Source organism: Ptychodera flava, chromosome 16, assembly GCF_041260155.1.
Source record: "Ptychodera flava strain L36383 chromosome 16, AS_Pfla_20210202, whole genome shotgun sequence".
NCBI classification, from domain to species: domain Eukaryota; kingdom Metazoa; phylum Hemichordata; class Enteropneusta; family Ptychoderidae; genus Ptychodera; species Ptychodera flava.
The window spans coordinates 5,887,456-5,905,332 of NC_091943.1; the positions used below are offsets into that span (position 1 = coordinate 5,887,456).

Genomic DNA, 17,877 nt, shown 5'->3' on the forward strand with positions numbered 1-17,877 from the left:
GATATGGATTCTGTATAGTTTCTTTTATCCCTTATTATTCTTTGAAATCAACACTGATTTCAAAATCTCAAAAAGGCAAATCATGCATAAACATGAAATTCTTGTACGAGTAATGACAGCTCACAGAAAACAGACAAGGTTACGAGACAGAGTTTGACCTTGCTAGAGTACTAACTTTGCAGTTTTGGCGGGAACTTAGTTTTTACCTTGCAGGTGACCAAACCTAGCTGTATCTACTTGACTGGAACTGTTATATTCTGTAGATACAATCCATTGTGAATGCATTGTAGTTACAACTCAGCTTTCCATTCTGTCTCTTTACATCACAGTGCAACCCCTAACCCTCTCCTCCACCTCCTGAATTTACTGGTCTATAGAAAGAAGGGGATTCCATAACTTGACAAGCAGAAATTTGCATAAATCTTGGGATGGAACCAGTTATACGTAGATGAAATTTCATACAATGATCGTGACTGCATTATAGCTTCATCGACCCCTTGAAGTCAAGTTTTGCCAGAGTCCATGCACAATTTAGCAAATTTCTATTTTCATAGCTGCAATAACACAAAGTAATGGCATTAATTTACTGCATGGGAATTTATTACCGGTATATCATTTGTGTATCAATTGGCACTTCAGAACATAATAGAGAGATACATTCTGCCAAAGAATGTTACCTTTATTTGAACATACTGTATTGGATGAGAGAAAAAGACAGGTTCTCTGACCACTTGTAAACCTCTTGTTCCAAGCAACATCAGAAATAGTTATATATCACCAAAACCTGCCACATGTACAGTTACAGTGCTTGGTCTATAAGGGGAATGGGATATAAGCGAATTTATTCAAAAAATTTCAATTTTCCCTCTGGATGAAGAAAAGTCAAGGCCTTCTCAACAAAAAATCTGTGTGTATGTGTACTCTGCGTCAGTTTAACTTTAAACAGTCTTGCGACCATAAGCAACCTTGCAGACTAAAATATTTTGTTTTTCAATAGGTTGATGTTTTCCAGCTTGATGTCGCTGTCTTTGACCGTTGTTCTTGTAAATGTGTATCATTTTTGCAGGAAAAACTTATAAAATATGTCTTCAGCACTGCACATAGACAAAATATATAGACAGCTCTGGAACATGTACCGATATCGTATCTGCTGGAAATATCAAATAGCCTGCTTTTAACAATGCAGAAACTTCTGCTAAATAGCCACCTTACTGCCTAATAGCTACTCTTAAGAACACAAAGACCTATGTTAAATAGCTAGACTAGCTATTTAGCATAGGTTTTTGTGTTGTTAGAGTAGCTATAGTATAAAGCTACTCTAACAATGTGAAGATCTCTGCTAAATAGCTAGACTAGCTATTTAGCATAGGTTTTTGTGTTCCTAAGAGTAGCTATAGTATAAAGCTACTCTAACAATGTGAAGATCCCTGCTAAATAGCTAACTTACAGCTACTCTAACAACCTGACGACCTCGGCCTGCAGTAAATCAAAGTTAATGTTGGCAGTCATCATATCATGTACCAACATCATACGAGTTCATGGTTGTTCATGAGAAGAAACTTCATACAGATGAAAACGCGGAAAAAACTGACAATGTCTTAAAATCCACTGATGCAATTCATCATTGTCACATGAAGTGCAACTTTACACGTGGCAGTGATAACTCCAAATGACCCTGCATCCTTCCAGTTTTCCCATAAGAACTTGCTACAGATGTGTTACCTTACTCGTAACTGGTTTTTACCGTCTGAAATTCTTGGCCAAGGTTTTTATGAGAGTAAATCACTTGTTAAAACTCAACCTATGTTGGTTAGTTCTACACCAAACATAACAAAAAGATACGAACACCTGGTAACAATGTGCCGTCTTAGCTATTTCGCGCGCCATGACTAAGGAATACTGGGGTATTCTCTGTGACGCAAGAAAATTTTCAGTTGAATAGGAAATTATACATTATGACTCAAGAAAAATTCATAAACTTTTCAATCAACTCAAAAGTTTCCTGAAATCTGTTTTGTTAGAGGGCACACTGCCGAATAAATCATCCACTCATATATGCTTCTGGATTTTGCAGAAAATCTATTTTTTGATGATTCAGTACACAATAATTTATCACTTATTTTGGTTGCTTACTTCAGCTTGAGCAAAGGGGAACACAAAATCGGACATATGCTATTCTATTACCAGTGTGCTTTCTATATAAAACCAATACTGAGAGTCAAAATGTACATTGCATAAACCTGATCAATGTTAACCTTTTACCTGCCAGACAGTATCGTTTCCCCATCTGCTGAGTCAGTAAAAAGTGGTATTATTGAGCCAAAATCGTATCTATTTTCACCCATTTGGCTTGGTATGTTATCAGCTTTAGTCTGTAAAAAATCATGTTTACAGTATTTGTGTCTTCAGGGACCTTCAAATCTTCAAGTCTTTGTTAAAAATGCACCATACATTGTATGGAACATGTTTTGCTTTATTAGTTTAAACTAACTTGAACTGATGGTGAACTTGGCAGGTACGGGGTTAACTCCGTCAATTCTACCAGTTTACAGTGAATACACATTTGTTTAATTCCAGTGCAACAGAGTGCCATATGAGTGTTATTGAATTCTGACATTATTTGCAAAATGGCAAAAAACTCTTCATTTGCAACAAGTGATTGATGAAAACAATTATTTAAAACCACATACGACGAGATGTAGATAGACAAAACTTTTAATATCCCAAAACCTCCACTGTTTTAGGCATAGACAGAAGGGAAATTTTCTCTACCGTCTATGTTTTAGGCAAACAAAACAAATTCTGAAAAATTTCTACAAATCCACTATAATCCAGAGTGACAGACAAACATCGGATTCTCTGGGGAAACTTACTTGTTTACCGACATGCTATGAAGTTACTGGCAGTACATGTGTTAACATCCATGAGGATTACAAAGCAAAAATGAGTTCACGCAAACTATAGAACACCGTTCATTGCTCTCTTGGTTTTCAGGGCAGATTAGGGTCTCCTGAGGCCCACAGGCGCATGGAGTGTCCGATGTGATATGCGCAGTAAAAAGGGCAAGACATAACACGGATTTGCACTCTCGGTCTGAAAAAAACCAATGAAATTCAATGTATTTCAGTACACTCAGTCATATAACCAACACTGACTGACAGATAAAAACTTTTGATATCATGTGTCCGAGTTTGACACATAGTGACTCAGTTGCATTTTTGATCCAAAACGTGCTGATGCATAGTCCACTACTCTTACGTACGCACATTATGCAACAGCTGCAGAAAAGATTTCTGAGCCGATATTCGGACTAAATCCTGATTTACAAATTTCAAACTTGGGCAGTAAACACAAGAGGTATATAGCTATCAACGTAGATCCTTTATTTAATTATACACGTCATACTGTATGGGCTCTGCAGTCCAGAGGGTAAAAGCGTGTCACATATCTTCCCTTTTTAAACATTACTGTACACTCTCCAAGGGATTGTATTCAGGCCAACTTACAAGATGAGGACTTAACATGTGACACACACAGTTGATGTATTTTAGTATCCTCAATGCAGAACTCCTCAGGTTGAACTCCAAAAACAAAATAACTATCACATATCATGAAATGCCATAAGCTCACCAGTTTTGGCACACTTAGTTCAATGACATGTCAATCATCATGTGCTGTAAGAACAAATCCTCACTGACATGTCTCTATCAAGAAATGTGAGACTCACAGAGGCAATGCAGTGATAAGAATAGAAGCAAAGATGAGTTCACAACTGTGTGCTGTAAGGGGTGGACCATTTGATATCCTGAGGGGGGGGGGGGTCCTGGAAGATTGATGAGGCAGCATTATTTGTTTTACCTGACCCATTGTACATTATTTTTGTTCCCCTCACCCACCTTATTTTTTTGTTGAGCCTTCTCTGGCTGACATTTTTTTCATTGACATTTACTGGGAATTATTTTTTTTCAAAAATCTTCCAGACCCCACCCCCACGGATATTAAATCATCCACCCCTAAAACTGAAAGATGAGAGAGAATAAAAACACTGCCATGGTAAATCCTGTCATTGACACTCGCTAAGTCACCTTGACTCCAGTAGTAGAAGAATGGTCCGGGGGAATAGTCACCACAGGGTGATGACTTACCGGGCACAGTAGTCTTTTCATAATGAAACCCAAGATGTACCACTTGCCGGGCTAAAATTCAATAAAAGTTAGTTCACTTGAAAGGAAACGTGTGTGAAGCAGAGAAACAATGGGCAAAATCAACCAAACATGCATAATGATTTCCGTTTGCTATGACAAGACCAGAAAGCAACTGTAAAGTGGAGAAAACTAGCTTTAAAATGAGTGTAGGTCATGTGACAAGCACCAGACACTCACGCGGCAAGAACTGGAGGAGTCTTTTGATGTCGCAAACAATGACATGTACAATTGGTAGAGTGACGCAGCAACATGCTGCAAATGCATGCATACACCAAGGCTGTTTAGAAATCTTGAGAGCCACACGTGTGTCATACAGTCTGGTGTGAGTTCCGTTATACAGTCTGGTGTGAGTTCCGTTAAGGCTTGACACCTGCTCATTACAAGAAGCAGAATGACTATTTACTAACAAACACTGAGTCAAAATATTCAAGTGTCTATCATGACTGATTATTTCTCATTCGATACACCTCCCCCACTCCCTCAACACTTCTGCAAAGGATTTTCAATGCAGTTTTGAACCGCTGAGGTATGGTCAACTACCGTAAGCAACAGACATACAAGTTTTGGCAGACAGTATAATGTGATATATTATGGGATGCTGGCAGTGTACAATGGATGTTGCCATGGTTTGCCCTGTCATTGCAGTCTCTGTGAAAGACTCACACAATGAAAGACAAAGTCTGATATCCACAAATTAGAAAGTCATTCAGAATTGTGGAACCCTGGCATCTGGGTTGCTCCTATTTATAGAACACCTACACTGAAAACAATAATGAAAACAATGAAAACCGATTCAATTATCCAAAACCAATACCATCTCAAGTTTCCAGCCCACATTGATCCAAGTAATACACAAATTGATATTGTTGAATGGTGCTTTTGAATCAAGTCAAAACTACTCCTGGGTTTATTAACTTGGCCTTATATTGGTAGTCTTGTCGAACCCTTGACGTGATGGCATAAGCTTTTGATTGTTCTGTTAGACTGGTAAACTTATTGGATTAGACCAACAGATCATTAAAACTGTGGTAAAGTTAATTAAATTCATTAAATGAGGATAAGGTTGATGAAAGATCATGCTTATTGCATTTGAAGCAAGATTCCCCTTTCTGAAGTTTGTCAAAAAAGAGTTCAAGATTCTATACATTACAGAGATGAGACTTTCTTGCAAAAAAAGAGGATTTTCTTTCCAATAGTGCCACTTCCAAAGTGTTTAACAAAGCCTTGTAAGAGGGACTTCAAAGTGAAATGAAAAAACAGGGGCTGTTGTAAACAGATCTCCTTCATGGCTACAGCTAATATGGCAATGGCGAGATATGAGATCATGAACATAATTTTTGTATACAATTGCTGTGTGTTATTACACTACCTAGAGCAGAGTTGCAGAGTAAAGCAAACAGACTTTCAAACATGGTTTGAAAACCTATGTGTATTATTAATTGCATTATTTGTGATAAGCTATTTGTTACTACAGCCTTCATACAACATTACCATTTCTATACATACACAGTGCCCTGAGGATTAGTTACATATATATATATATATATATATATATATATATATATATATATATATTATATATATATATATATATATTATATATATATATATATATATATATATATACATATATATATATATATATATATATATATATATATATGTACACAGCTTTCAGAAACACATTCACAAATTCACAAGACATCCTTTACCTTTATTCAATGCAGGCTTCTAGTTTGTTGTTATTGTTGTTGTTGTTGTCATTGATGTTATTGTCATTGTTGTTGGGGGTAGTGGTGTCTGATCACACTGCAGGTAAAACAACTAATGAACCCCTTCTTATTCAAACATGATATACTGATTTTATAATCATTCTATATTGCTCACACTACAGATGTTATTTGTCTGTCTCATTACCATGCATTATTCAAACTATCCACAACTTCACAGTGACACAGTTCATACAAGACATGTAATGACTGTGTTATTGTTAAAATGTACTTCTTGTATGTATATAACACATTTTAAATAATGATACTCATTACAAGAGAAGTTTTACTCTTTACAATTCTTCCATCTACTTTTGAATGTTGAACTTGATGTACGGTACATGCTCCTACTTGTAAATTATGGTGGATGAATTCATTGAGGAATTATCTCTGAGACAACTTCTGTTGATAAGAAACTTCAACAATGGCCTACACTTCAACAATTATGGGGCCTACCTCTCACTTGAAACAATCAATTAAAAAATCCTATCTAAACCATTCTATAGTGCCTTAAAACATGAGCTCCATCAAGCATAATTACTGTCACATTCATGCAGTTGTGCTGACACATGAAGTTTAAAAAGAAAATATACTGGACTGATAAATAATTCATCCAAAAACAGAATGTTATGGGAAGTTTCAAAACGGTACTGTAAAACGTTTGGTTGAAGAGAGTAATAGTTTAATAGTTATCCTTTTCAGTATTTTATCAAAGTGTGCTGTATGTGTTGATGTTTGCCTGTATTTTGCATGGAGACTAGTATAGAGATGTTTCTGAAGATTGGAGACTCAATCTGACAAAGTGACAATGTTTGTTTTTTCGCTCACAGAACCGTAGATACTCGTAATTTTGTCAAATCATCAATTTTTTTGCCTTCCCATGATGTTCACAGTAACAACTCTATCCATAGTTTGTGAAATGGTCCTAGTCGGGAAATCATTGCAAACAGGAACAAAAGGTACCTAACGGCGTGCCTCTGCCAAAAGTCACCACAACTGAGAGCGGCCACATACAATGCATGTCTATGGAATCTGTGTAAATCGATGGGGTCAGGTCATTTCCAACAGAGACAGCTCAGCTTTGCTTTGACAAGTACAAGCTGAATGTCAACTTCAGACCAAACACCTCGTACCGTGCACATTTCAGGCATTGTTAAATTTTGTTCAACCAAGTGGAACTTGTGGGGGATGAATCTGAAGAGCGGTAAAGCAGTAGAGGTTACGGATATTGTTCCTTCACTCGGAATGGACATAACATGAATATTGATGTGGCATTTAATATCTTACTAACTTACTGTCAATTTAGAAAGTTTAAACAATTATTTTGATCCAAAATCACACTTTCCACACACTGAGTTCATCTGTAAAAATTCATTTTACCTGCAATTACCCATCTTGACCCTGTAAAGTTTTACAACTACAAATCAACTTCATCGAATAGGGATTCTTTTGACAGTAAGTAACAGTGTTGTTGACCATGCTTAAAGTTTCTCTTTGCTAGCCATACTTCGGGAAGCAACCAACCATACCACTTTTGTCACACCAAAAAATGGCAGACTGATGTGAAAGTCTTGTTCACTTGACGAATATACCCCATTAAACACCATTCTTTGGTAGAGTTCTTTTGATTTCAATAGGGTGGGTGAACCTATACGCAAGCTAGGATTTCTGTGTAATATCTAAAATAAAACGATACACTACTGGTAACAATGTCTTTCTTTATTCAACTTGATCAATCAGGGGCTAGAAATTTTACACCTATACAGAAATATTTTGCATGACATCTCAATTGTTATGTTCACAAGTCAATATCATTGTCTGACATTTGATACTATTTTACATAAAATGAAACAAATATGTGGAACAGTAATAATCTTTTACATTCACTGTCAATCTTAATCTCACAAAAATGTGCAGGAATGTTGAGTCTTGAAATGCAAATGAGCGTAATTATTATTTGTATTACCTATCATTACATCCACCAGAATTCCTATAATAACTTGCCATAATCAGCTTGTCCATGCATGTCAGGCACACGGCTGAGGTCAAAAAGCTGAACAAGTCGAGGGTTTACTCCATACAAGCTATATTTGGAAACCCTTGCAGGCACTTCTGCAAAACAGGTGACTTTATTATATGTCATCTGGCCATTAATTATAAGCATAGACCCTGATTAGTGTCTATGAATTCAGTTACAGAATATTGAATTCCTGCAGCCCCCCCCCCCCCCCCCTTCACCTTTTTTTTGTGAACACAGCTGGACCTTCTTCATTACATTTTATGTGCCATGAGCCATTGGTGCATTCCACATATACAATATACAGGGTGCCGGTATCTGCTTATTATTATCAACTATTCAAACATGTTACATGTAAAACTGGATTATATTCAAGGAAACTAAGGTCATCCATCTCAAACAATGTCACAGATTATACTGAAATACCAGACTTCTATATCCTTTTGATATACATGCTGGATTGGAAAGCATTACTGATATTTGGTCATGAGTCCTGGTGGTATAAGGACTGGCACAAAGGTGCTCCCTCTTTACAAATTTCACCCCTAGCGACAATTTTGATCGAGACTGATGTAAATTTATGATCATGTTGTGTGAGGTGACAAGAATTAAAAGAATTTGTTTCATGTCGGCACACACCTCTGTGTCAACCATAATGTCACAATTATCAACAAAAATCAAACAAGTAACACTACACATACATTTGGAAATAAATATTATGACCTTTTCAAAATATTGTTTGGCACTACAGCCGTAGATAGAGTATCACCCGTACCCAAAGAAAATTATGTGAAAATTTGTGCAATCGGGTAAGGATGGAAATACAATGACTGAAAGTAATGAAAAACCAGGGTAACGAGTTTGGAATAAGTGTGCCACTATCAAATTTTTGAAAATCCATGACTAGAAAGAACTCTTCTTTGATGACCAAATGTTACGTATATGTTTAGAGTATGCATTGACCATTTTGGATGCAAGCTTTCTGCTCACAGATCAGCTTCATTCCTCCATTATAGCAATAATGTCAACGGAGGTCTCATGTTTACGGCTTTTTCAGATGCAAGCTGTCTGCTTCCAGATTACTTTCAGTCTTCCAAAAATAGACATGACAGATGAAGAGCTCCGATGTGTCAAGACACGACCAATATTTTGTCGTGTGTCTGGACCAGTCAGTTTACCATTTAAGTAATGTCACATGACATTGATGCTCATATTAAGTGCCACTGTGAAAGGACCATTCACGCATGTATCTTACTTTTAAGTTTCACAAAGAAAGCAGAATACCAAATACCCAGACTAAAAAGTGGTTCTCTCTCAAAGGAATTTTAACCAATAATATTACCTTTTCATATGAGAGTGAACCATGTCAAGTACCTGATAACCTTTGACCCCATTTTAATGTTAACATCTTTTTGATTCACAGAACTTCAATCCTTTCATGATTCTTCTGACTTCATCACATTAGCAGTAATATTACACTAATGACATTATTTGGGGGTGTCAAAATAGCAATTCTTATGTAGTCAGTGTTTTTCAAACTTAGGAAAAATGTGTAAACGATGCCGAACCACTGTACACCTATTAATCTCCCTCTGTACTATTGAACATCATTTTTGTGAAGGAAGCAATTCAAAGTAAATTCTTATGCAGTTTATATTTCACCCAATTTCCTCAAAATGGAAAAAACACAATCATAATTAACAGAGAATGGTAGCAATATTACCATGAATGTGTACATTGTATTGTATCTAAGTTTCCTCGACCTCAGTAAAAACACTGAAATTTGAATACTTTGCTAAAGGAAAATTTAATGATGGCACTACCCTGGTAAAGTGTAATTGCAAATTGCTCACAGTATCGTATACATTCTTTTGTGTAACTTAATTAAAGGGTCAGTAATGCTAACTTTTGATGATTTTTTCACTATTTTTGTTTTTTAATGTCAACCGTAATTTCTTGTTCTACTCCCAAAGGCAAGTTGACATGTACAGTATTCAGCTTGTCAACTCAGCCTGTACTTGTGTAAATTGCACTGTTATTGTTGACAATAGAATTCCAGTCTGGACTACAATTAAAATGTAAATAATAACAGTGCATTACATACACAAAGATGCTATGTGGATATTTCAACATTATTTTGGGAGTATAGTAACAACTTAGAATTGATATATAAAATAAAAATATCGAAAAAACAAAAAGTAAGCATTACTGGCTCTATATTTTACAGAAAAGAAATCATTGAACAGATTGATTTCATCAAACAGAAAACAAATATCTATGATCAGGCCCCAATTTCTATCTAAAACTTGACTTTGATGAAAAATAGCTCCCCTATATCTAATGGTGTTAATTTTGAGTGCTTTATATTCTATAAGAGTCATGGTCTTTCCACACACTGTGGATGGAGGAACTATGGCTCTACACATATGTATACTTCTACAAGTCATGCTGCGTCTACTCAGTACTCACAGTTTTTCCAGAAGTTGCGAAGTGTACGCTGCTCTGGCTGGATCCTTGGGATCCAACTGCTTCACTTTTTCAATGATCTCTCTGATGTTTCGACTTAATTTGTTATATCTGAAATAAATGCACAAAGTGTGAGGAAAATACTCACTATTTTGTAGTTTGGTTATGGTGGCTATACGATGCCTTGGATAATCATGATTAATAATAATCTAAAACATCAATAAAAAGATTAATTTTTTTACAGTTACATTTATTCCACCATCAACATGAAATGTTACGTCTACGTAACTGTACATAAGTGAAGTAAACAAAGATAAGGATTGGTATGAGAAAAGGTGCCAATGACTGTGCCAGATCAAAAAATATTGATAATAAAAATTCATTATAGAAATTAGAATGAGTCACATGTGCATCTTTTACCTCCCGCAATTGACAATTTAGCTATAAGACCACAAACTCTGTTCTTTTATCTTATAAATACAAAAATACCGCAATTATACGGTGTCGCTCAAATTTGATCAGAATTGGTACATACCAGCATGGGTACCAAAGATCAACAATAAATGTTGTTTCTATCTGTTCAGTGCAGGAAAATTCTATGTTGATGTTATGACAATGATTTCTGCACAGTACAACCAGAAAAACAACAAGAAATATTTAAACCAGAGAAACAAGAATGACAAAAGTAATTAAGGTCTGAAACTTTAGGTACTGGAGGTCAACTTTAGCAACATGCATAGCAGAAAGGCAGCTAGCCCCCCTTAGTTTGACCATAGATGGTCTTCCTCCCCTCTACTGTCTATGGTTTGAGCAGGTCTGTTAATATGTAACAGTTCATAAACAATGACAGGAAATGACTCAAGTCAGTGGAGTAAGCCTGTTTCAAGCCTGTTTCAGAATTTCGCTTTTCTTACCTCATTTGCACATTTTTGACACTGATGTGTTCATTTGAACAACTTCACATCTCAACCCCTACATCTACCTGTACACCAAATACTGAGACGGTAGCTTTGGTGGTATGGGAGCCTTTGTGTGTGACGGACATACATCCGCACACACCCACAAATAATACAGACATAGACGCCACTCAGACTCATCATATAAGCTCTTTTTGGTATTTATATATAAAACCAAATATGAGCTAATAAAAATCATTCATCCATGAAGACAGATGATATTTCAGTGGCATTGCATAGGGCTGAAGAGTTACCTTCCTCCAATCAAAAACAAATGAATTTCTTTATATGCTTAACGGTGAATATGCAGTGTTTACATACATGTACTAGTTGATACACTAGTTATTTGTGGGTTTGGTCGCCCCCAACGGTTTACTCGCTGCACACTGTGATATTTAGTGTTGACGACCGTGTGACTAGACATGTAGTTCTAGGCAATACAGACGCACACAGCAAAGTAAAACTGAATGTCAGAACAGGATGTTTGACTGCAGCTGTCTCTCGACTCGTGATCTTCAGGCAGCCATGGTTTTGTACATACGTTATTTCAAAATGGCAGCGCCCATATGCAATTTGCCGGTATCGTGTACACAAGCCTCCTAAACATCACGCACAAAACACGCTCACAACAGTACGTTGAAACACAATAGTGTGTTGACTAACTTTGTGTAGTCTTCCCTCTTCTGAATGCGGTATTTTCTCATGACCCGCACTTCGTGTAGGTTGTTGTCTACTTCCCATGATATAAAGTCGACTTTTTTGAGCAGCTTTTGCTCGTGGTACTTCAACTTCCGCACCATCTTGGAATCGAATAAATTATGTAAATTTCGTGACAGCGTCCTATCTGTTTCCGGTTCAGCGCGTCCGCGAAGCCCATACCGACGCGTCGTGCAGACCTGCTCAGTGAACGATCGACCACAGTCCCTCTATCCACTATCTGTAGAGGGACTGTGGATCGACAAAACCCCAACGATCAAAGTATTTTGAGGTTAATTAAATTTAAAGTGACTAAATTGGGCAATTATAAAACAAAACATGTTAAATGTAATTTATTACCAAAATCGGCATGGGAAACAATATCAATGATGAAAACTCACCAATGACAGAAAATTTATCATGTACAATGACAGCCACTGATCGAACGCAGGCACGCAATTTTCATATACTAATTTTGTTTAAAAGTTAGATATTATAATTACAATCAGACCATCTACACTCTAAAACATATATGGATATCAATGAAGCGTTTTTCAGTAGATACTAGCGGGAAAGTACGTCTACTTTCCGAATTATGTAGCCTCTTCGATCGGAATGTCGCAATTTTGAAGAGGGTGTCGTACAGAAGTTTTTTTTTGTTTTTTGGGGTTTTTTTTGCGGTGATCAAGTAATACGCATTAAGCCTATAAAAGCGGTTGTTTTAGTTTTCAGTTAAAGATCCATTAGCTGTAATTTTGGTCATTTTTTAAATTTTGTTTGTTCTGTGTGTCATCTGCAGTTTCTGGTTTGAATCGCTGAGCCATGGAGAAATTCTAATATTTAGCTCATAAATAAACCCTATCTGGGTATAATCTGTTCAAATTTTGTATTCAGGTCCGGACTAGAATACATTTATCAATAATAACAATGGTTATTTCACATATACAGGCTGTGTTGGCAAGAAAGACACCGGGCGTTGGTCATGATGATCGGATTATAGTAAACTTCTGTAGTAGATATATAGAAGCAGAGTAGTGAAAATATAATCAAAAGTTACAGCTAATGTCCCTTTAAAAGCGACTCAACTAGCGGTGTTGTACCAACTCATATTTCAGATATCATGCGAAAAGCCAATAGATGGCAGCGCACATTTGTTTCCCTACCGCCCGCGCTCGCACTTAACGAGATATTAACGCATATTCCCAAACCCATGAAAAATTGGATAGAACTTGTCCTTGGTATAAATTTTGATTACCGTACCAAAACAACGGAGAGGTTCTGGACAAATAAAAACTATGTAGACATTGGAAAATTGTCGAAATCCATGTTGGTATGGAACAGGTCTCAAGAATTGGGCTTGGTCCTACGCTTTCTGAAATGAGCATTGCAGAGTTTCCATACTTTTTACCAAGGATTCCACTCTTTTGTTCAGTTTCCAGCCCTACAGCTCCTTAGAGATTTTTTTTTGCAAAAACTAGAAGAAAGGACCTTTTTTTCATATATAACTTTTTCGCTCTATGTGTTTCCCCATTATTTGACCATCCCTGCCATAATGCCATGCTGTAATGGTCGATTAAGTTAGAGAGCATGAATATAATTTCATCCATCGGCTTCAACGTGTTCAATATACGTGTTTTCATTTTCATAAACAGTTCCTATTATTATACACGATATTGCCACACGCCAGTCTCTGCGTCGTGATCACGAGTAAACACCTGACCTTTTGGTCGTCACGAGGAAAAATTCTGAGCCAGGTAAGCTTTTACATTGTAAACAACAGTAATTCACAGACTGACAGTGTAAGTTTGAGACTTCACTCGACACATCTAGCATCTTTTTTTATTATGAATGTAGTGATGTAACCTGTCCGTACACGAGACCATTGTTAGCGTTACGTACAATGTTTGTTTTTTGTTTGCTATAAAAATACCAACAATTAAAGTATTGCGTAAAATAAAAAAAAACAACTTTTACAAATTGTCGAATTTTGTCACATTTTTCAGAGAATGATTGCCTCAAAAAGCTGTGTAAAACGCAAGCACTAACGTGTATTTAATAAAGTTTTTCATTGGATCAAGCTGTGTCCGGGAGTGTCGAGCTGGCGCTCACGTTGTCAGCTTGAAGCGTGGGAAAATACGGCGGTGCAAAGAAAGGCTTCGTTCGGCTGTTCCTCATACTCTCCGCGCAGCTGCGGTTTTCCCGCAATTTTCTGACTCGTGCGTTTTGTCTGCCGACCGTGACTGACTTCCAAGCACTTTTCCGTGATAGTGTGCCTAAAACGCTTTCTCCACGTGTTACTGCCTTCTGGCTGGTCGATCTGTAAAACTTGCGTTGTTAGTCTTTCAAATCTACACAAGCTTTGTGAAAGCACGTCTGATTGGATATTCGTCAGGCGAGGCTATGTAAAGGCTTGTTTGATTGGTTTTGTGGGCGGGCTTCGGAAAGTCTAGTGATTGATGTCGAATGCAAATTACCTCAAGTCGAGTGAAAAGTTCCGATTTTCTATCGCTGATCCCGATCTCTAATTGACCAGCAAGTAGTCCGGCCATTGTGGGTTTAAACTTCGATCCCAGCGATTCATCTCCACCGGTAGTGCTCGCAAGTTCCCTCTTAAAGTATTATCTTCCGTTCTGGCTATGAAAGGAATGAAGACAATACCTTTATTGATTTTCGGTGAAAATTCTTGACCAAAACTTCTCCGCGGAGGGATACAAAGAGAGACTGACGATCTTTGTTCTGGGCCACACGACCAAAGTTTCATACAACAAAAAGACTGAAATTTGCAAGTAGGAGTGTGTGGACCGAGTGTGGTGTCGGCCATCGAAGTCCATCTTTGCCGGGATTTTTCATCAAATTGACATACTCTAATCAGGATTATACCTGCGGGAACTTTAACTCATGAACTCTACGGTTGCAAGTTAGTTTTCTGCACCGGAATGTGGCGCCGATGGTGGCAAAATTTACTTCTGTTGGTTTTTATAGCAGGGCCAACAAATTCGCTAGGTTCGTACGTGCATCTTATCCATCTTTATTTTCAGTTGTAACCACTTTATAGCATCCGTTTGAGTGTATGTCACTTCTTATACAGCTTGGATCGCATCTGATGAAGTCATATATGTGTAACTTGTAAGGTATATTTTAAGTTCAGACCCACGAACAGGGGTTGTTTTGTTACAGAGCGCTGTCTGTCCTGTGTTTATAAGGTGACCCCATTGGCAGTGGAACTGGACGTGTGTGTATTCATTTGGTCTTTGATGCAACCTTTCGCCAGCATTGATCGCTTTCAAGTTATGAAATGAAACGTGTTTTCGCACTGTTACAGATCGATACCTCACATCTGTCTTCTAGTCAGGGCACTGTCGCAAACTTTAATCCAGGTACAACGCTGTCGAAGAGATGTACGAGTTTTAATGTTTAGATCGTAGGGTTTCCCGTTTCGGCGACAGGGGCACAGTTACACCGACCCGGGCCTCACCATGTCCACCGCAAACTTTCCACCTTTCATAACAACAATCACATTTTAACAAAATGTTGCATACTGCCCGCAATGATTGCACAAATGCAGTATGTGGGTCTGTTTTACGTGCTGTACTTTATAATGTCAAACTCGGCCTGTATTTTTGGCTTCTTCGCCTTCGCCTCCCGGACAGTTCCGAGAGTGTGTACGTATATATGTGTGTATGTGCGTGCGTGAATCAAGAAACCCTGGGATTTAACGATACGTAAAAGTACTGGCCATATAACATTTTTCCGAGTATGATACGACTCACTGAACTTTCCCACGTTTTTCACTTCAAAGTTTGTTGGTAGGAAATTTTGCCGGGGGCCTTTAGATGTTGTGTAAAATTCGAATCCGGTGTTTTTGATAACACTTACTGGGTGCTTGAGTAATATACACAAAGGCGGGTAGACCCTTTATTGTTGTGATTCATGCCGAAATCGCGGATTTTAAATATTTCGCAAAGGAGCGGCCCTGGTTTCGTTCGTCCAGAGGAAAGTTTCGTTGTCTTAACTGCGTAGTCCTAATATCCGGAACTGTGAGCCGAGATCTTTGCAAATTTAAGCGCCGTTTGGCGTCACCTGTTACGCTTCGCTATGAAATGCTAAGTGATATGCTCTTACAATGGGAAAATTTATTTAAATTTTAAATGGCGTTTGATGTACAATTCTTTATCATCTGTTGTGTTTGTCTTTACAGCCCAGTCATGTTCCAGTTACAACCCGTGTTTAAATGAAGGTACCTGTGAGGATATTGGAGGAGGGGTTATAACGTGCAAGTATGTGATTTATATTATTTTACCGACTCCAGTCGCCGAAATTAACGACAGACATTGATGTGAAGTGGAATCGCGTCTATTGTTGATAGAAAAATAACATCACAGACCATAACCGTGATTGGCCAATTTTGAAAAATTAAAAGAACACAATCACCCTTATGTATGTAGTTGAGTGACATCACATGTAATGAGTAATGGCAACCATCTGTCTACTTATTTTCATGGGAGTGAGCGAGTTGTGCATTCTTAGAACTTTCATGTGTCCGCTTTGTTCAGAGGAGAAATCCCTGCATTGAAAGTTGGTCAAGTACTCCACAATAAATATAGCATGTGGTCTGTGTTGCTCCAATCCGACATGAATCAGTCCACTTTCTGTTACGTCAAATTCTGCATAGACTACACAGTCGGAAGGACTTGACGTTTGATTCATGGTATCTTTCAAAGATAATATAATAGAGTTTCTCAACATTTGAAAATTTCTGCATTACATGCACGCACAAAGATTGGTAAACTAAATGTTGTAAAGTGTACAGGAAAGTTATTCGATTTGCCTTTTGATTTCACTATGCCGTAAACAGCAGAGAGAAGTTAGCAGAGGTGTCCTCCTTATTTATGCAAATAGAACTTTGAAGATGTGACACTGAGTGCAACAAAAGAGCGGTCTTGTTGGCCTGTTGCCGATGGGGGTTCAAGAAGTAAATAGGCCCATAGGATGCCTCAGTCTATTGTGCTGTCACTATTGTGTGGCGTCCCCATCAAAGGGGGATTGAAATGCATTGAAATTAGCTATCTATTGAAATGGTTTCAAATGAAGAGCCCCAAAGTGCGGCATGGATGCTGCTGGGCAGTGCGTCTCAGCAAAGACACTGTTTAATACACAACTATAGAGGACCTTCAGTAAATAGGTGAAAAACTTGGGCAACGTCCAGTTCAGACACGAGCTGCACAAGTCTTATAGGGTAATAGGGGGGGGGGGGGTGAAAGTATGGATAAGGTCATTCACATTGGGTTTGTTTGCCAGGAAAGGTCGGGTGTATAATTTCCTTTCCGCAAAGCACAGTCATTATGTGATGATTATGGAATTTTGATGGGAAGAAACTTCCATGCCTATGATACATAGGGAGGAAATTTACATTAATATTGTATGGCTTCAATGGATCCGGTATGCACTCATTGAAAATTTTATTGACATCTTGAGTAGGGTTTCCCTGTGCTAGTGTTTGCCTAAGAGTAGGAGAGAGCCATTTTGTAGAATAGGACTCCACTGTTAACCTGACTCATTTCAATTCTGAGGTCATCAAGGCCCGCTACAAATTAAAACCAACTGATCAGTATTCCTCCGCGCACAAAGGAAGACCAACCCTGTATCATAAATGTGGAAACTTCAGAGACTTGGCTATCAGTTACAGTTCTAACCAAACAATAGGGTCAGCGTGCGTGCCATACTGTTTGCTTTGGACCTGGTACAAAATTACCTATTTCTAAAGATAA

General features: G+C 37.7%; 2 protein-coding genes across 2 annotated transcripts in view; one reads left to right on the top strand and one right to left on the bottom strand.

Annotated features, from left to right (window-relative positions):
- Window positions 1-12,237, bottom strand: part of LOC139152628 (U3 small nucleolar ribonucleoprotein protein IMP3-like) — a 50,540-nt gene extending 38,303 nt beyond the window's left edge. Inside the window, exons 1-2 of the mRNA XM_070725876.1 lie at window positions 12,077-12,237; window positions 10,461-10,568 (exon numbers count right to left, since the gene is read on the bottom strand). Of these exons, the coding sequence (XP_070581977.1) occupies window positions 10,461-10,568; window positions 12,077-12,213 (245 nt within the window). The 5' untranslated portion in view covers window positions 12,214-12,237. The remainder of the gene's footprint in view (window positions 1-10,460; window positions 10,569-12,076) is intronic.
- A 2,631-nt stretch (window positions 12,238-14,868) lies between these two features.
- The window catches only part of LOC139152629 (neurogenic locus notch homolog protein 1-like), a 53,412-nt gene continuing 50,403 nt past the window's right edge, over window positions 14,869-17,877 (top strand). The window contains exons 1-2 of the mRNA XM_070725877.1: window positions 14,869-15,112; window positions 16,308-16,386. Of these exons, the coding sequence (XP_070581978.1) occupies window positions 15,046-15,112; window positions 16,308-16,386 (146 nt within the window). The 5' untranslated portion in view covers window positions 14,869-15,045. The remainder of the gene's footprint in view (window positions 15,113-16,307; window positions 16,387-17,877) is intronic.